This window comes from Polistes canadensis, unplaced genomic scaffold (genome assembly GCF_001313835.1).
Source record: "Polistes canadensis isolate GaletaPanama2010 unplaced genomic scaffold, ASM131383v1 scaffold_45, whole genome shotgun sequence".
NCBI classification, from domain to species: domain Eukaryota; kingdom Metazoa; phylum Arthropoda; class Insecta; order Hymenoptera; family Vespidae; genus Polistes; species Polistes canadensis.
In genome coordinates this window covers 317,267-336,655 of record NW_014569592.1, presented here as the reverse complement: position 1 = coordinate 336,655, position 19,389 = coordinate 317,267, and the positions used below count along the sequence as shown (strand labels likewise).

The window sequence follows — 19,389 nt, the reverse complement described above, 5'->3', positions numbered from 1 at the left end:
ACATAATTATTGCAAGCTTTCCAAATTTTAACATGATCCTTAATAACCTTCGATCCTTCACAAGTTTCCATGTTAGTCCAAATATAATTTATTATTTTTAAAAATATGTGTATATATATATATGTCAGCGTTAAATTGTGGAAATCCTAGGTTTTACCCGTAATAACTAAGCGTCTTTCGGAAAGCATATAAAAAGAATTTTATTATACATTAAAGCTACCTATTAGTTTTAGGAAATAATGATGTTATATATAAATTATAAGAGGTGAGTAATTATATAAAGCTTGAATTTGAAATTTAATGGCGGGGCCGGCGAAAAATGAGCATTTTATTTTTTAATAATATTTTTAACTCATTAAGACATATATATTTATAAAACAAAAATGTATTTTAAAAAAAAAAAATAATGTTACAAAAAAAATTGAAGTTCCTTCGTTGAAAGCCCTCTTGAGCTATGGCGAGATATTATCAACTTGGATAACATTTCCCCATGAAAACATCCATCTTTGCTTTGACCAATACTCTCTCGCCTAATCTTAATTATAAATCAGCCGAAGCTTCCCATTTCAAATTAAGAAAAGACGGCGGAGGCTTATAGCAAAACTAAGCTACGACACTTTCTGCCTAATTGTCCAGGGACTTTCCTCAGATATAACTCTGAGTCACTAAGGACTCTGTAAGTATCTCCGAAGTTTCACACGGAGGAACTTCAAAATGATAAACTTAAAACTTCCTTATAATTTAACAGAACATACATGACCACTAGCGAGAAGATAATTAGTTTCATATTCGTCCGCAGATGTCATTCAAATCAGAAACTTTTTAAACGAAAGGCGGGAGATGTCTTAACCATTTGAATTTCATGTAAGTATCAAATTTATTACAGAATTTGCGAATTTTGTGGACATATCTCGTTCGAGATAGAATCGAAATAGAAATGAATCTTTCAAATCATTGCAAATCCCTTCGAATCATGATACATAATAAAGATTACAGAARAGTCACAAAATAAATTTACAAAACAAACATAATAGAATGAAATGATATAAGTTTGTAACAATTCTGTATACACCCGGAGGCCGAATTTCCACTCCGGAGTCTACCTATCTCCGGTCTCTACCTATTTACAAATTAAATAAACATTGACACCTAAGTATGCTATATAGGCTCCATGTATTGTACCCTCATCGTGTTAAGTACCTACTATCTCCCACTGGTGGCCAGGCTAGTAACTAAGAAGAATTTGGTTAAAAAAAAATGGACTTCCGAGCTTCTATGTACTTCTGTATTCTTTGCTAGGAAGCTTTATACCAATCATTACGCGTTTACGCCACAGCATGTTATTGGAAGATTAAAGAGAAGTGAGTAATTTATTAATTTAATATATTAATATAAATTCACAGGATGATTTTTTAATTTTAAAATACGTAACGCATTTTGTATCTGCATTTTTGATATTGTTTTTTAACTATGTGGTAATATAGTATTACTGTACACGTGTGTTTTTAAACGACGTTATTTCTATCCAATGGGGTTAGGAGAAATTCCCAAATGTATATGATCACGTTACTCATTGCAACTCAACTCTCAATGTCCGCTGCTATTTTTCTTTCTAGTTGTCTATCTTTTTGTTTTCAATTCCTTTGGTCTAGTTCCTATTCTTTTTGTATATTAACATGGTTAATATCGGCCACATGGTCGGTTGATTATATATTCGATCATAATCAAACATCGTTCATTATTTTTTCTTGAGAAAAAATTAATGTTATATTTCTCTTTTGATTTTATAAAACACGTTTATTTTTTAAATTAAAAATTTCTAAATAAATAATTACAATCGAAGACGGCAAGTAAAAAAGTAAGTTATATTCAACTATGTATATTATTGTATAAAATGATAGAGAAATTGTGTGTACATTGTGTTAAACGTATTTAAAATGTTTTATGAAATCTTTATATGAAATAAAAAATAAAAATGATAATAAAGTATATAAATAGTTTTAATTTAGAACGTGTGAATAATTATTGTGTCGATTAGTTAATTGCAGATTTAAAATGGCTACATCATTAGCAGAGCAATTGAAAAAGTTGAGAACCCCACAAACTACACTACTATTAGAAGATCGAAAACGTTTCAGTTTGTTATTTGATCCTCAAGAAGCTGCAAGTTTAGAAAAAGAAACAGTGTTAAGCATTGGTAAAATGTTCATTTTATCAAGTTATTATAGTTTGCGCGGTGTTGAATGATTAAATATTAATGATATAATTTCTATATTTCAGGTCAAAGTGGTTTAGATGAATTGATTAAGTTATCTAACTTATTTATAGAATTCAAAGATAGTTTGTTTGCCCAAAGTTCTATGAATCTTGAGCGTTCGATCTATGATGCTAATGTTAATAAAAAGCTTGATAATGGAATAGAAAAATTTTGTATACTACTTTCTCCATATTTTCTCTTGAATACAGCTCACAAGGCTCTTGAATGGTTGATATATAGATTTCGTATACATCAATATAATAAAGATCAGTTTCTTCTTTTAATTTTACCATATCACGAAACTCGTATTTTTGCCAGGTACCTCATATAGCTTATATTTAATAATTTTATTATTAATTTATATCTTAATGTATGTTTTTTGTTTATTAGGGCATTGCAATTGGTAGATCTAACAGAATCAAATGATAAATGGCGTTGGCTTAAACCATTACAGAAGCCAGGAGTACCATTATCCTCTGGTACAATTATAAACAGAGTTAGTACCGATAATGGTCTTTTAAAAATTATTTGCACGCATGTTTCTACAGCAACAAAAATATACGCAGAACAAGCAACTGCTTTGAGTACTCTATACTCATTTTATACTACAGTATTAATTGGTGCTATCAGTATTTTACCTACAATCAAAGAAGTTCAACATGGTTACATGTTACCAACTCTTTTAAAAGGATTATCTAGTGAAATTCCAGATTTTGCTGCTAGCAGTTATATGATTTTTTCAAAATTATTGACTAAAGTTAAGCTGAAAGATGATGTTATGGAAAAATTATTACTGAAAATATTTAAACAGCCATGCCTTGCACAAGAGGCAATGCTTTTTCTTTTGTTTTTATTTGATTCTGCATTTTGCCGATTGACATATTTACATGGCAGTGTTGTACATAGATTGGCAAATCTCTCATGGTTTACAGAAATGATTGTCAAATTACAATCTACAGGTATCAACGTAACAAGACTCATCATTCCATTGATAGAGACTGCATGCCACGAAATTCTAATGAATCCTAAAGAAACTCAACCAATACAGAATTTGGTAAACGATATAATATCTTCACTGAAATTGGAAGATAGTGCAGTAGATGCATTATTATCAAGTATTTTAAAAAAGAATTTCTCTGAAAATGAAGTATCCAGAGAATATAAAGATTTCTTGGTTCATTTATATCGATCATTGGAGAGAAAATATCCGGAAAGATTTGACAATTATTTAAAAAATTTGATAAAATACAATGAAAGAGACAATACTTGTAAAAAAGAATTAAGATTTCTCACCTCCTGGCCGTTTGGTGCGCATGACGCACACGAAGCAGTGGAAATATTAGATAGACTGATTCACGCCAGTTCAGAGTACAGAATAATAGCGTTAGAAGCACTCGCAAATGACGATGTAATTATTCCAGCAAGTTTGCAAGAAATCTTTAGAAATACTTTAAAAGCTAGATTCAATGATAATGAAATAAACGTTATCAGAACTTTACTTTCATTTCCTGTAAAACGATTGACAAAGCTACTTTCTACCGAAATAATAGTCGATGAACTAATAGTTTTGTTATCGACTTGTCATAATGATAGTAGACAAATATTGGCTAAGCCAGCATTAAAAATACTTTTAGAATTATGCGACGATAGTGACGATACGAGCATATTCATTATAACATTGCCGTATTTATTTCCTAATAAAGAGAAGGACGTAGAGGTTGCTATGGAAATTTTATTGTCTAATTTTGCTAAGAACAACAGGTACATGCAAGTAGTTAAAAATGCCGTTGGAAGATCGCCAACTGCGGAATCGATCACCTCGGCTGTATTTACAAATATATTAGAGGCTAAATTATTGCCGCCAACAGAAAATATATTAAATGCTATGAAACAACAGATTTCTCATGGTGATGCCGTATCAGTGTTCTTTAATATGATTTTGTTGGGATCTGTTTGCAGAGTACCCGTTGGTTCGTTAAAACCAGAATTAGCTAGAGAAGTCATTGAATTAGCTACAGAAATGCTTAAAAAATATCCGCAAGTGAAACTTTTGCCAAATTGTAACAATTTAACTAGGAGCGACATACAGTCAGCATTAGAATTAACGTCGAAAGGTATCTTACCACTGCAAGTTGGTACGTACGTTTATGAGATGGTTCACAGACGGTTGGATTTCAAATCTTATTCTCAATTGGATTTTGACAATGATTCGGATCGTAGTAATCTGATATTACGTCTTCTTGAAATATTTTTTGAAGGTATGGACAACAAGTTTCATAGTAAACATTATTCAAGATGTTTACAAATATTTTTCCAACGACATTTTACTACGATGAAGGATTTAATTCGTTTCATATCACAATTGTTCATAAAACCTGTCAACGTCCAAATGTCATTTCACTGTTTGCAAATATCATCAATATTCTTGGAAGAATCTCAATCGATGAAATTGGCATTACAAGATAATGTTTTTCTAACGAATTTACTTCTATCATTGGCAAGAGAACACAACGTGTGCAGAATCATGGCAATCGAAATTTTAAAGAAATTGACTCAAACTTTTAATTTAACGATGGAACCATTTTCAGTATTTCTTCAAGAATTAGTGAACAGAAGTACAGAAATATCTATGGATCCTAATCAACTATCGTTGTATCTCTATCTCTTACTTTCACCAGATCCTGATGTAAGCAGTCAATTCAAATCTGATAAACGGGAGAAACTGCAAAAAGTTCAAAAGAAATTATTTGAAATAATTGTGGATCCAGTAACACCAATGTACGTTAAATCGCAGTTATTAAACATCCTTGTTCATGTAAATGGACCAGAAATTTTAAAAGATCTCGCAACTCTTGGTCTTAATTTGCTTGAAATATTAAACAAGGATACCAAACAGGAATCTGTTGGAGATGCTTTAAAGAATATTCTTCAACGATTTAACGCTACAACAACTAAAGCACTCACCGATGAAAAAGTATGGAAACTTTTTGAAATGGGTATATCGAAGTATGAAAATGTAATAAAAGATGATGATATATTTTATCCTCCAAGTATAATTCTTTTGAGGCAAATAGACCAGTTGTTTTTCGAAAGTGTCGGCAAAGTTTCCAGTCAATTACAACGAAAAATTCTTGGGATATTATTGGATATTGCAACGGATTGTGACGTTAGTAACGTAATATCGAATGTTGACAAAGCTATTAGAAGAATAAGTATGCATGTTCAATTAATAATCGACGAGTTACAAAATATGAAAACGTTTAACGAAACTACAAATGAAAATGATCAGAACCCAGTCAGAGCAAGACGATCGAGTAAGCGTCGTACTATTCCTAATCCAATGATGATCAATAGCAGAAATTGGAAACGCGGAGTAATTCTATTGGAATTCGTCCAATGTGCTGAAAATATTAAACAAAAAGAACTACTTTATCCAATTTTATTCGATTTACTTAAAACATGTCTTAGCTTCGAAGAACTAAGCCCCATCGAATATACGAATCAACTAATATTATCGAATATCTATCAATTATTAATCGAAAAACTTCCTATTCGTGACGCTTATCTTCAAGTAGATTTGATAGCACAATGTATTAGGAAATCAAGAAATCCTCAAACACATTATCATGCATTGTTAGTCTTGGTGGAATTGTTAAAGGTCGTTGACGTTAGTTGCGCCTTTCACACGATTATGCCTATATTTACGTTCATGGGTAGCTCGGTTGTTAGACAAGACGATGCTTATTCGATACAAATTATTATTAAAACATTAGAAACCGTAATACCAATTGTAAATGTCGAGAATAATGAGATTCACGTATGTGAAATTTTAAGAACATTTATCGTCTCATTACCAGATATACCAGAACACAGAAGAACGCCACTTTTTGTGAAACTTTTGCAATTACTCGACAATTATCTTCATTTGTATTATCTGTTAACGTTCGAAAGTTTTGTGCTTTCAAAAAGTCGTGTCGTTAATGACCAAACGCCATCTCAAAGACTAGAATTTGCGTTAAACATTTCAAAAGAATTCGAACCGAAAAGATTGTTACAAGTTTGCGTTAAATTGACACAATTTTTGAAAGATTTGCCGATCGATATTGAGGAAGAGAAACATCAAAAAGCAGCCACGCCATCCTTTCGACATAAACACGTTTTTGATGTAACCAAGAATACACCAAAACATCTTAGACACTACAAATTCGTGTTAGTCCAATTTCTAAGGAATCTTTTATCATCAACAGATTTCATTGGTCGAGTTGCCGGATACAGTTCAGAAGAAGTGGATGAAATCAGGCCACATTACGATGCTCTGATAATTGAATTAGTACTCTTGATACACATTACTTCCAAGACTGCAGATTTATATCACGGAAAACCTATAGTCAAATATTGGAAGGTTCTTTTACATCATCTTTATGATGTGCTTGATCTCGTTAATAATCTCTTACCAAACAATATATTTTTAATAAGCGTGAACAAACTTTTGAATCATGAGCTGCTAACAGTTAAAAAGAAAGCCTTAGAATTGCTCAATGCAAGGCTTCAACAGAGAAAGTTTAACGAAGAGGATCATGCCGATCTACTAGAGTTGACTGGTTCGTTGTTAAACATTATCGACGTTAACGTGAAATCAGAAAATCAAGAAGGTGAAGTTGTTCAACAAACCGTTTTAATTACTTTCAAGTTGTTGGCTAAATTGCTGGCAAGCAAACACCCTATGGTATTCAAACCTGTAAGTAATACAATTTTATTTATTAAAGATCTAAGTATTTAACATTTTAACATTATCTCTTCTATATTACAGATTCTCGAGTTGACTACCGAATTATTAAAAACACGGAACGGTCCGATATTAGGAAGTGCAGCATTATGCGTTGCAGAATTATGTAGCTGTTTACGTACTTCTGCTATACAATCATTAAACAAATTTGTACCTGCTCTTATTAATTTAATAGAAACTTATTGCCACGAAGAAATACCCGATGTAGTTACGATCAGTATCATTAGTGCCTTCCAGAAGATCGTGGAATCGGTTGGAAATTTCTTATCACTTTACTTGGATCAAATTTTGTACGAGTTAACTCGATTGAATTCGTTTTACACAGATACAGATCATCCTAAGATTGGTGTAGTGGTCTCTCGTTTAAAATTGACTACACAAAAATTAGCAAGCTATGTACCCTTGCGCGTCTTGTTACCAGCTATTAATAAGACATATGATAAATTATACAAAAAAAAATCTTACAAATGTATACCACCACTTTTAAACATACTTTCTGAATCATTTGTTTCAATACCAAACGCAGATTTAACTGCAGCTATACCAGATCTGACAAACTTTTTCTTAAAAGTATTTCAATTTCGTGAGGATATAGTTTCTAATCAAGAAGACCATATAGAAATTAACGAAGTAGATCTATTTAAAGATATTCAGATTGTTGAAGAGAATGCTGGTAAAGCTTTGGTATCGTTAGTTTTGAAATTAAGTGAGGCTACTTTCAGACCTCTCTATTATAGATTTTATGATTGGGCAGCAAGAAATCTAGATCATAAAGAACGAAACATTACATTCTTCAGGTATGTTTAAATAATTTTATTTATTTTAACGACTGGATTTAATTAATCAATTAATAATCCATTGTTTTTTCTTATGTTCTTTTTTCTTTTTTAGACTTTCAGCTAACATAGCAGAATGTTTGAAATCATTATTCGTCTTATTTGCTGGTCATTTCTTGCAACATGCAGCATATTTATTAACCAACAACAATCAGTATGTTTCCCAAGAATCTAACGAATATACTCTAAGTGAAGAGTCTAATAGGATCGAATTGGTGGAATCAATATTATTAACGCTCCATCGTGTGTTTTCTTTCGATGCTAATAATTTTGTTAATCAAGAACGATTCGATGCATTGGCTCAACCGATCGTTGATCAATTAGAAAATACTATGGGTACAAAGGAAGAATATATTAAACGTGCAAACGATTTGATAGTACCTTGCATAGCTTCCTTCGCGAATGCTATACCAGACGATTCGTTGCATAAACTATTGGTTTATCAAACTTTATTAAAAACTAGACACGCCAAAGCATATGTCAGAAGTGCTGCTTTGAATGCTCTGGTGAGATCAATATTTCAAATAAATATTCGTTTTGTTATTAATTTTTTGTTTCTTAAGCACATCTCTTGAATTTCATTTGTGTTTCATTTTACTTTACGTATTAATGGATAAAAGTCTTATTATTTTCTTTCATGTTTTTGCAGATTGAAATCGCTCGAAAATTAGGAGAAGATTTTATGCCTTTATTACCGGAAACTGTACCTTTCTTAGCAGAGATGTTAGAAGATGAGGACGAAGCTACCGAAAAATGTGCACAAAATGCAGTCAGAACTTTGGAAGAAATTTTAGGAGAACCATTACAAAAATATTTCTAATTGCAATTTATCTTGTTGATCCCGTCTAATCATCATTCTTTATTCCAAGAGGCTTAAAGTCTGTTTACGAGACATAAAATTGATGCATTATTTCTGTATCAACTTGAAAAAACAATTAAAATGTAAATAGGTAGAATGTAAATATTTGTATATTTATTACTTAATACATATAAGAGAATGTAGACGTTTTTACATTTAATATTTTATATTTAATTGCAATATATGAATTGTTACTATTTCATGCCTGTTCGCTTGATTTAGATACATAAATAAAAGAAAAGGTTTTTAGTTTTCTTTAATCTAAATTTAGTAAAGACCAGTTCTGTTCAGATGTGTTGGTTTTGAAAAATGTGTATACCTATATATAATATGTAAACATTTCTTTTAAAAATTATTAATTGAATTAGCAAAATGATATAAAAGCGATTGAAATACCTAAGAAACGATGAGACTGATCCTTGTTTATTAATAAATTCTAATGCAAATATATGTCATATCTGTACTTAAGAAGAAAGTAAATGTTTTTTGTATGTTATTCTGTATAGGAGCTTACTTAACAACCACTTGCGAGAAAGTTCGTAAATTTTATATTTTGTCTGTAGATGTCGTTTAAGTCGCCAACTTTTTAAACATAATGGTGGTAAAGAGTTAATATTTAATTTATCTTTTAATCATAATCATTAAATGTGTGTGATCATACATAAGATAAAATATTTGTAAAGGTACAAAGAAATCGTTCTTGAATTTTGTATTCCCACTTAATTAAAACATCAGAAATCTAGAAAAAAATATAAACTACTAACTCTTGGATATAAAACTATTCATTATTTTTGTTGACCAACGTGATTACAATTTAAATTGTGTTGTGAATAAATAAAAAAGTTTACTCGTGTTGTCACCTGCACTAAATCTATTTTATATATTAATTCTCTATTATAATTGTCATACTTCTCTTTTTTTGCTCTCATAAGTCTTATATAAAATGTTACTTCAACAATTTTGGTAATTATTATAAACATCAATTGTCGAAATAAATAATTTATATGTTAACACAATAATTTTTAATGAAATTATAAACAATGGAGAATATGGTTGACGATATTATGTGTATTATTAACAAATGTCACCCTATTGAATCGACGAAATTAAAAAGACAATCCAAAGAAATAGTTTCAAGTAATTCATCTTTAAATGCAATACAGAATGATATTGAACAATTATTTGCAAACAAATCATTCATCGCAGGTGGTGTTGAATATAGTAATTTAAATAAAATGATGGCATGTTGTAATTTGAAGGTATTTTTATTTTATAATATAGAAATTTTGTTGCACGATTATTAATTTGTGTATTTAATATATAATATTTGATTAAGATTGTTTGTTTACAAAAGCTCTTTTTTCGTATAGGCTGGGGAAGAAGTCAAAGCTGTATATAATCTTGCTGAATCTCACGCAATATTTCTTCGACGACAAATTCTGCATAGGCATTTAAAAACTAAAATGCGTGAAAAAGTTTTAGAAACACCTCAAGTATATGGGCTCAAATCTGAATATATTAAACTTCATGCCCAAAATCCAAAACCCGAAGCAACTTTATTATCTAATCTTGTAAATCTTCCAAAAGGTATGATATACCTTTTTACTAATAAGTATATTATTGTTTTTATTATCTATTTACTTTTCCTCTATTTTCAGAATGGTATATCGTACAAGTTACAGCACAATACGAAGATTCTTTGTATTTACATTACAACAAAGATACTTGTAATTCTATAAATGCCCTACACATTAGTATACTTCCAACTGAAAATAGCGTTATAAAACCACTATGTATAACTTTATCAAAACCGCGATCGCATACAAAGTATGATGTATGTAACGAAATTCAAGAAATTTTGGATAAAAATAGATCAGATTTAACAGCAAAATATGCAAATAAAGATTTATACTGGAAAATGCGTCTAAGGCAAGACAATAAAATGAAGGTATTTGGATTATCAAAAATATAGTTTGTTAGATAGTAGATATAGTTATTATTTTAAAAGATTCACAAATCTTAAATATATTTGTTTATTTAAGACGGCAGTTCATGAATTTGAATTTTCATGGTTGCGTGAATGGAGAATACTTTTTATGGCAGACTTCATCGATAACATGGATGTAGCAGCAGAAATGGAATCAATAGTTGATAAATTAATAACTGATTGTTTATCTTGGTAAATTATCTTGACAATAATAATCAAAATTTATTTCATGTTTTATTTTTAATTATTTTTATAGATAACGATTTATATTCTATAGTAATGATCTATGCCCTCGTACTAAATGGCTGTTAAAAAAGATAAGCTTGGGTGCATGTTTTTTAACAAGAGAAGAAATAGCACGAGCTATTAAATATATTCTTAACAATCAAGAAAAACTGGCAGAAAACTTGATACTTTCAATTTATGGAAAATTATCAAACCTACAGATATTACGAACTGCTAAGAGAAAAACTTTAGTTTTGATCATAGATGAAGTAAATGCATAGTCTTTAACACTTCATAAAAGTTTTGGAGTTTGTTAATTTCTTTTTTTAATGTATACATTTTTTATTTTTAGTATTTAGATTTTTTGCCATTTGAATCTCTAGAAATTCTCAAAAATAATCCTGTTACACGATTTTCCTCCATCTATGTTGCATATACATTATTTAAACAACATGAAAATACAATGAAGGATGGATGTAAAATAGTCAAAATGAAAGAGAATCTTGGCACATGTATAGTTAACCCTAGTGGCGATTTACTTAAAATGGAAAAACGTTTGGAATTGTTTATAAATTATTGGTTAACGAATTGGAAAAGCTTATACAATAAAAAGCCAGGAGAAGAAATGTTTGAAGATGCATTAGTTAATTATGATATACTTATGTAAGGATTGCATTTATTTATTAATTTTCAGATAACTAATTTTAAAAGTTTCATAAACCTGTTTTTATTTAAAGGTACAATGGTCATGGAAGTGGTATACAATATTTACCTGGAGAACGTATAGAAAAACTCAAGGTAAAGGCAATCGTGTTACTCTTTGGATGTAATAGTATCCGAATGGCCTCTGTAGGTGGACCCTTTCCTCCTTATGGTATTACCAACCAATATTTGATTGCCAGCAGGTAAATTAGTACTATTTAGAATATATGTAAAGGATACATACATAAACATAATATCATAAAATATTTTCGTATTGACTTTCATACTTTAATATTTTAAGCCCATGTGTTTTGGGCATGCAATGGGAAATAACAGATAGCGACATTGATAAGATGACAGCAAGTTTTATTAGTACTTGGATTCCATCTTCTCCCGGACGATCATGGTCTCACGTAGATATTGATGCTTGGTGCAAAGGCAATTTTAGTTAGTATATAAAATTTATTGCATATTTACATTACAGAGAAGATATCATACATTTACAAAATTAGATTAAAAATTAAACTAGATTTGCGCTTTGGATAAAGTTTAAGAAATATACAATATATATATATATTTTTAGAAAATAGAAAGAAACTTACTTTTTTTTTTCTATTTTAAAAAGATAAAAAACTTTTAGCCAAATCGAAAGGAGTCGGGGTCAAAAGTGGTCGATTTGGTATAGAATGCCCCATATATATATATATATTAGTACTATATCAATTTTTATGTTACTTATAATAATATTTGTATATATTACCAGGATTTCTAAAAGATAGTCAAAGAAACACAACTAATATAACAACGGAACCTGAGATGTTGAGAGCAATATCAAAATCAAAGGAAGCATGTTCGCTATACATGACAGCAGCTTCAATAGTTACACGTGGTTTACCGATAAAGCTTGAATAAATGTATTATATACATAAATAATCCTGCTGTCAATATATGTATGCACTTTTATTACATTTACTTGTGATGTTTCTTATTCGATTTTCTTTTAATTTGCAAAACTTTTAAAAAAGTAGAAAGTCTTAAAGTAGAGAAGATATTTCATGTATTATTTTATCACTTATTGTCTAGAAAAACCATTATCTCAAGTCCATTTTTCTCACATGATTATTTGTGGTTCTGGCACAGAACTCGAAATATTTTTATGCGGTAATACTTGACCGCCATTGATATAAAGCTCGTCTTTAACTATTACATCTTCTCCGAGAACTGTTGTACCTTCCATTCGTACCCAACGACCAACGACACTACGCCAACCAATGATGCAACTATTCAATAAAAGGTAAAAAATAAAATTAAAAAATCTTATTGTTTTTCTTTACGTTTTATACTCACCCATCAAGCCATGCATGCTCTTTTATTACAGCTGCTTTAAGAAGAGTAGACCTTTTAATACAACAACCATCGGCTAACGAAACACCAGGACCGATTGTAACATTAGGACCAATTCTACAATCTTTGCCAATTTTAGCTGTAGGATCTATTAAAACATTTCCCACTATTCCAGGTCCGGAATGTAATTTTTCAGGAGACTTTTGTCTTAATGAAGCAAGATACATACACATACCTATATAAAATATATATAGTGTATATTATATATACGATATGTTTATTTTAGGAGTTTAGCCTATTTTCTTACAGATCTAACATCAAATGTACCTTTGAGAAAATCTTTAGGTTGTCCGACATCCATCCAAAAACCTGGTAATTCCATTGCATATAATTCATTATCTTCAGCCATAAATGGAAAAACCTCTTTTTCTATGCTCATAGGTTTTAGCTCTATTCTTTTTAATATGCTTGGATTAAATATGTACATACCTATGAGAAAAAATATGTGTCACACAAATAACACAACAAAATTATTGTTTTCATTTGAATGATATGATCAGTAATTTTGTAGTTATATGTTGTTGCATTATTGTACCTGCATTTATTTTATTTGAGATGAATTCTTGGGGTTTTTCGATGAAACTTTCAATTTTACCGGTTTTGTCAAATACAACTACGCCATATTTTGATGGTTCTTCTACTTTAGTAACAACTATAGTACCTTCTTTACCATGACTTTTATGAAATTCATATAACTGTTTAAATGGAAAATCACAAATAATATCGGAATTTAAAACAAAAAATGGTTCATCTCCAGAACATAATATATCACGTGCTAGAGCAAGTGGACCGGCAGTACCCAAAGGTTCTGGTTCATGGGAAAATATTAAAGTAACTCCTAGTTTCTTAGCTTCTTCTTCTAAATCTTTTTCCATTTCCTCTGCTCTATAAGATACAGCTAATATTACTTCTGTTACATTCATTGCTACCTAAAGAAAAAGAAAAAGAATATTATTTCTTGTTTTCTCATCGTTTAGCAATATAACATTATACAACAATTAGAGATCATTAAAAATACAATAAACTTACTAAAGCTTCTATCTGATGTAAAAGCATTGGTTTGTTAGCAAATTCAACCAAAGGTTTAGGTCGTGTAAGAGTAAGAGGACGCAATCTGGTTCCATATCCACCAACAAGTATTAAGGCTCGCATAACTTCTATTTTCATTCTTTTCGGATGCATGAGTATATCCAGAACAAGATACTAATATCAAATGTCTTTGATATCGTATCTTCCTTTCTAATATCTTTATAACGGTACCAACTCGATTAAGATTTATTTGATAAATATCTTTCTCTATAAATAAGAAAATAAATGTTATTAACAAATTATAATACTGTAATTTAATATTTAAAACTTAAAATCAATTGTGGTATATTAAAGCATAGTATATTACATGACATAAATAACATCTATATTTTATTTAATGATTTTCATCATTTCTTTTAATATTCAAATAAATAAATTACTTATTTATACTAAGCTATCAAAATAATATTAATACGAAAATATTAACATGGTTAGGTCTCATGTATTATTAATCATATATTTGAAATATGAATGAACATATATGCATATAGATACACATACAAATAAAATTTGTTTTGACTTTATTAACAAAATAATATGTAGAATACGCACGTACCTGTATTATGCACTTAAAATAATGAAGAAAAAGAAATGGAAATATTTATCGCTGATAAGCATTGCCACGTAACATTAAATTGCAGAAGTAGTTCGTGTATGTAAACACGTATTCAGTCTATACATTGACATATTCACCTAGAGTCATCTTTTTCCTCATCGTAAGAGGAATGAACTTTTTTATACTTTTTTCTACTCATTAGATTTGTGCGTTATTATTAATGTTTTTAATTGTTAAATTAAAAACAAGATTAATCGTCAATGTGAATATATATAGGTCTCTAAGCCAACACGTATATTCTGCCTCTTCATAGTTGACTTTTTATCTAACTGAATTAGTATATATTGGGCAATATTTATTAGACTGATGGTGACATAAATAGTTACGGTTTAAAATATAATAATAAGTTACTATTCTTGCATACGGTTAAATTTAAAAGTCCAATTATCTTGAATCTGATTGTCTTCTTTTTACATCTAGTTATATTTCTAAATAACAATCATGATTGGTCTTTGTGACCAGGGGCGACTCATGCATAGACATTACAAAATTACAGCATCCGCAATATTTTTGCACGTTTAATTTGTATTAAATTTTAACCATAATTTTGATATTTTATTTAAATATACGTGTACACTGTATTTAAAGCGTATATATATATATTTTAAAAATGTAAAAACCCCATGATTTTAAATCACGAATCTCCACTGGTTGTAACTGACTGTTATCCGTAGAATATATACATTTAATCATGTGTGTTTTTGTAAATCTTGACAATTATTAACTCCATGAACTTTCTCCTTCTTTTGAATTTAAATATTACGTTGTGTGTGATTTTACGTTGACTTTATGTACATTTTATTATTTGCACTTCACGCGATGAGCCTAAATCAAAATTCTTTTCTTGACATAATCCCCACACACACACAACGGTGCTTTTAATTCATAATTCTTTTTTGTTTACATAACCTCATACGGTGAGTCTAATTAACAATTCTTTTCTTTAAATTATCTCCAATGGTGAGTATTACTTACAATCTTATTCTTTACATTAACAACTATTTTGACTCTTACAGCATGTGATATTCATTATTGAAATGCATAGAATTAAGTATACTAATTGAAATTGACATACAACTGACTTATACATATGACCGGTAAAAATAGAAAAAAAATATTTTGTTGAACAAAAATATCAGTATTGACAAGATATTCAGTCTTATTATAAAGAATATAATGTGAAAGTTTGCGCTATAAATATTACAGATTAAAATAACATTAATCATATACATTTATGTTACGGCAGTAATGCTTGTACGAATCTGTTATCATTTTATTAGATGAAAGAATAAGATATATACTATATTTTAATCTATTATGCCGTTAGTATGTATGAACAATATATATATATATATGAAAGAATTAAAGAAATGAAAATATAATTACAATTTTCAATTAATATTTACAGCTTTTGATGTACCAATAATATTTATTGAATAATATAATAATCAAGAAAGATGCAAAAGTTTAAGCAAGCTCAAGTAGAAAATAAAATGTCTATTAGAAGACATTTAGAAGCGAATGCTTCTCTTGATTCGTCTAGCGAAGACGAAGACAATATTTGTGAGGAAGATATACAAAGGACGTTAGGTGAAGTTTTATCAGCCTATAATGGTGAACAATTAAACACAGAAAAGATTATGTCGTATTTGATAAACGTTTTTCAATCTGGTGGTGCTATCTGTTTAATATGTATTTCAACAGTAAAAAGAGCAGATCCCGTATGTATTTCACTATTAATTTATATGTATATGTTTGTATATTTTGATGAATATTATTATATCTTTAACAGATATGGAACTGCAATAAATGTTATTCTTTTATGCATTTGACGTGTATCCTACATTGGATTCGAGATACTCTAGCCCATAAACATGAACAAGGAATTATGCCAACTTGGACGTGGTGAGTTGTATTATTATATTATGTATTTAATAGTTTATTTAGCGCTGAATAATAGAAGTTGATGCTTGTTAACAACCGTTCCATTGTTACTGAAAATCCGATGCATCCTTAAATAAAATATTTTATATCTTAATTGTAAAGTAAATATGTTTTCAAAAAAAAAGAAAGCTTATAAGCTAAAAAGTTGAAAAGAGAAAAGCTGAGTAATCGGTTATCGGTAGATGAAGTGTTAAAAATATTTCTTATCTTTTTTTTCAATAATATTCTAATAAAATAGTATATATATATCTATTTGTAGTCCAAAATGTAGAACAGAATATGGAGAAGATGAAATTCCAAAAGTGTACAAATGTTTTTGCAAGAGAGTTGAAAATCCATCTAATCAAACGTGGATTATTCCGCATTCTTGTGGAGAAACTTGTGGGAAATATTTGGAACCTAGATGTGGACACAGATGTGTATTGTTATGTCATCCTGGACCATGTCCACCTTGTGCAAAAACGGTAATAATTAAATGTTATTGTGGAAAGCAGCCTGCCCGTCCATTGCGATGTAATATAAGTGGTTGGAGTTGTAATAACATATGCAATAAAAAATACGATCAATGTAACCATACTTGTAAAGAAATTTGCCACGCTGGAGATTGTCCACCATGTATGGAAATTCTACCAACGGATTGTCGTTGTAAAAGCAGCAGACAAATGAAAAATTGCAACGAAGTTACTTGGACTTGTAATAAGTCTTGTAATAGGTTATTGTCTTGCAAAATACATACCTGTGAAGGTATTTGTCATTCTATTAATGATTGTGGAGATTGTCCAAAGAAATTTAGAACTTGTCCCTGCGGTAAAAACCGATATACAGTTTCATGTAAGGAACAACAATTACTCAAATGTGGAAGCACTTGTGGAAAATTACTAAATTGTGGTTTACACTATTGCAACATGACGTGTCATTTTGAACAATGTGGTCAATGCTTGGAGATGGTCATGAAATCGTGTAGATGTGGGAATTTTACAAAAGAAATAGCTTGTGGGAAAGAATTCCACTGTAATAAAAAATGTACTCAAAGAAGACTTTGTGGAAGGCATCTATGCAATAAAAAATGTTGCGATTGTTTAGTAAAAAATACCTTTAATATATGTGAAAAAGTATGCAACACTCTTCTTAATTGTCAGAAACATAAATGTCCAGCAGCTTGTCATAGTGGACCTTGCTACCCATGCGCTCGTACTGATATAATTCAGTGCAAATGTGGTAATAAAAAGATAACAATACCTTGTGGAACCAAAAAAAAAATTAAGCCACCACCTTGTAATAAGCCATGTAAAATACCTTCTATTTGTATTCATCCGGAGAGAGAGATCCATAATTGTCATCAAGGTCCTTGCCCACCATGTAAAAAAATGTGTGGTTTAATTCATAAAAAATGTGGACATAAATGTTTAGCTGTTTGTCATAGTAAGGTTTGGGTCAAAACGAGCTTAAATAGTATAGAAGGACAGCCCAAAGGACCATGGGAAAAACAAAGATATATGATGGAATTAAAAACATTACCCTGTCCACCTTGTGAAGTTCCTATTAAAGTAGAATGTTTAGGTGGACACGAAACACGTATATTACCTTGCTATATCGCTAAAGCTGATTCTTGTGGAAGACCTTGTGGTCAATTACTAGAATGTACAAATCACACTTGTGAATTAATGTGCCATGCTGTAAAATTATCAGAAGGAATGAATAATAATAAACAATGTATGCAATGTGAAAGACCATGCTCTTTCACACGTCCCAAAGAATGTTTTCATAAGTGTTTAAAATCTTGTCATCCCGCACCATGTGACTTATGTCAACAATTAGTACGTGTTTCTTGCCATTGTGGCATCAGTACTTTATATAGACGTTGCATAGATTTGACATCCGCAACAGTCAAGCAACGTGAAGAGCTGTTCAAGTGTGGAAATCAATGCCCAAAAAATGTAATTATAAAAAATAGCTTCTATAAAAATAATAACAAGTTTAACTGTATTATACATATTTCTTTTGCAGTATCCATGTGGCCATCGGTGCAATGATATTTGTCATCCTGGATTATGTAAAAAGTCAAATAAATGTAATAAAAAAGTAAAACTATGGTGTAAATGTAAACGCATTAAAAAGGAATATGTTTGTTCTGTTATACAAGAAAAAAAAATTGTAGTTGAGTGTGATAGTGTTTGTCAGTCACTTATTAATGAAAAAGATAATGCTAATAAAATCAAAGAAATACAACGTAAACGCGAAGAAGAATTACGTAATCAGGAAGAAATCGAAAAATTCCAAAGGAAATTTAAACCACGACGAAAAGCAAAGGATAAATTGAAAAAAGAATTAGCGAATTCAAAAGAAGAAAATAGTAAAATATTCATATTGGTTTTGATATTGACCATTTTTATAGCTATCATAAGTATTATAGTAATCTATGCTAACCTAAGTTAATTTAATACAGAAATCGTTGAAATTAGTAACAAAGATTAAAATTAATTTTTATGATTATATAATTTTTATCGATAATAAATGACTGCATTGTATATAATACATTTTACTATATCCAAAGTTAAGCTATAAAAATATCCACAGATAATAGATTTATAATATATAATTAATTTTTTTATTTTAATTAATTTTTGTATCTACACACTGTTTGCATTTTTATTATAAAAATATTATTATTATTATTAACTTTC

General features: G+C 29.7%; 4 protein-coding genes across 6 annotated transcripts; 3 read left to right on the top strand and 1 right to left on the bottom strand.

The window, feature by feature from the left end:
* Positions 1-1,271: 1,271 nt before the first annotated feature.
* On the top strand, positions 1,272-8,965 carry LOC106785102 (HEAT repeat-containing protein 1). Of its 3 annotated transcripts, none has more exons than XM_014745275.1 (7): positions 1,272-1,361; positions 2,039-2,197; positions 2,281-2,575; positions 2,648-6,995; positions 7,068-7,840; positions 7,935-8,385; positions 8,529-8,965. In XM_014745275.1, the coding sequence occupies exons 2-7, from the start codon at positions 2,056-2,058 to the stop codon at positions 8,697-8,699; spliced, it is 6,180 nt and encodes a 2,059-aa protein (XP_014600761.1). In that variant the 5' UTR covers positions 1,272-1,361; positions 2,039-2,055; the 3' UTR covers positions 8,700-8,965. The 3 variants fall into 3 exon arrangements, with proteins under 3 accessions (XP_014600761.1, XP_014600763.1, XP_014600762.1); XM_014745276.1 differs by lacking the exon at positions 1,272-1,361 and adding an exon at positions 1,632-1,858; XM_014745277.1 differs by lacking the exons at positions 7,935-8,385; positions 8,529-8,965 and having other exon boundaries at positions 7,068-7,295; positions 7,369-7,480.
* A 618-nt stretch (positions 8,966-9,583) lies between these two features.
* Positions 9,584-12,624, top strand: LOC106785104 (separin). Its single transcript, XM_014745279.1, has 9 exons — positions 9,584-9,997; positions 10,109-10,325; positions 10,397-10,686; positions 10,781-10,917; positions 11,003-11,219; positions 11,303-11,613; positions 11,688-11,855; positions 11,954-12,099; positions 12,416-12,624. Exons 1-9 carry the CDS (start codon positions 9,779-9,781, stop codon positions 12,562-12,564), a joined length of 1,854 nt encoding a protein of 617 aa, XP_014600765.1. The 5' UTR covers positions 9,584-9,778; the 3' UTR covers positions 12,565-12,624.
* LOC106785105 (mannose-1-phosphate guanyltransferase beta) lies at positions 12,095-15,153 on the bottom strand. The gene is made up of 6 exons (XM_014745281.1): positions 14,702-15,153; positions 14,086-14,352; positions 13,592-13,985; positions 13,324-13,485; positions 13,000-13,231; positions 12,095-12,932 (listed from the first exon to the last, which is right to left on the bottom strand). Exons 2-6 carry the CDS (start codon positions 14,236-14,238, stop codon positions 12,764-12,766), a joined length of 1,110 nt encoding a protein of 369 aa, XP_014600767.1. The 5' UTR covers positions 14,239-14,352; positions 14,702-15,153; the 3' UTR covers positions 12,095-12,763.
* Positions 15,154-15,317: 164 nt separating this feature from the next.
* On the top strand, positions 15,318-19,230 carry LOC106785103 (NF-X1-type zinc finger protein NFXL1). Its single transcript, XM_014745278.1, has 5 exons — positions 15,318-15,678; positions 16,170-16,482; positions 16,554-16,666; positions 16,965-18,642; positions 18,713-19,230. Exons 2-5 carry the CDS (start codon positions 16,219-16,221, stop codon positions 19,139-19,141), a joined length of 2,484 nt encoding a protein of 827 aa, XP_014600764.1. The 5' UTR covers positions 15,318-15,678; positions 16,170-16,218; the 3' UTR covers positions 19,142-19,230.
* Positions 19,231-19,389: the final 159 nt, after the last annotated feature.

Bases quoted from the DNA above. Each gene is read 5' to 3' on its own strand.
- LOC106785102 (XM_014745275.1), top strand. From the start codon at position 2,056: ATGGCTACATCATTAGCAGAGCAATTGAAAAAGTTGAGAACCCCACAA. The intron at 6,996-7,067 runs GTAAGTAATACA...TCTATATTACAG, and splicing joins ACCCTATGGTATTCAAACCT to ATTCTCGAGTTGACTACCGA. The intron at 8,386-8,528 runs GTGAGATCAATA...ATGTTTTTGCAG, and splicing joins GTGCTGCTTTGAATGCTCTG to ATTGAAATCGCTCGAAAATT.
- LOC106785104 (XM_014745279.1), top strand. From the start codon at position 9,779: ATGGAGAATATGGTTGACGATATTATGTGTATTATTAACAAATGTCAC. The intron at 10,918-11,002 runs GTAAATTATCTT...TATATTCTATAG, and splicing joins ATAACTGATTGTTTATCTTG to TAATGATCTATGCCCTCGTA. The intron at 12,100-12,415 runs GTTAGTATATAA...ATATATTACCAG, and splicing joins TTGGTGCAAAGGCAATTTTA to GATTTCTAAAAGATAGTCAA.
- LOC106785105 (XM_014745281.1), bottom strand. From the start codon at position 14,238: ATGCATCCGAAAAGAATGAAAATAGAAGTTATGCGAGCCTTAATACTT. The intron at 13,232-13,323 runs GTACATTTGATG...TATTTTATATAG, and splicing joins ACCTAAAGATTTTCTCAAAG to GTATGTGTATGTATCTTGCT. The intron at 12,933-12,999 runs GTGAGTATAAAA...TTTATTGAATAG, and splicing joins GAGCATGCATGGCTTGATGG to TTGCATCATTGGTTGGCGTA.
- LOC106785103 (XM_014745278.1), top strand. From the start codon at position 16,219: ATGCAAAAGTTTAAGCAAGCTCAAGTAGAAAATAAAATGTCTATTAGA. The intron at 16,667-16,964 runs GTGAGTTGTATT...ATCTATTTGTAG, and splicing joins ATTATGCCAACTTGGACGTG to TCCAAAATGTAGAACAGAAT. The intron at 18,643-18,712 runs GTAATTATAAAA...TTTCTTTTGCAG, and splicing joins GAAATCAATGCCCAAAAAAT to TATCCATGTGGCCATCGGTG.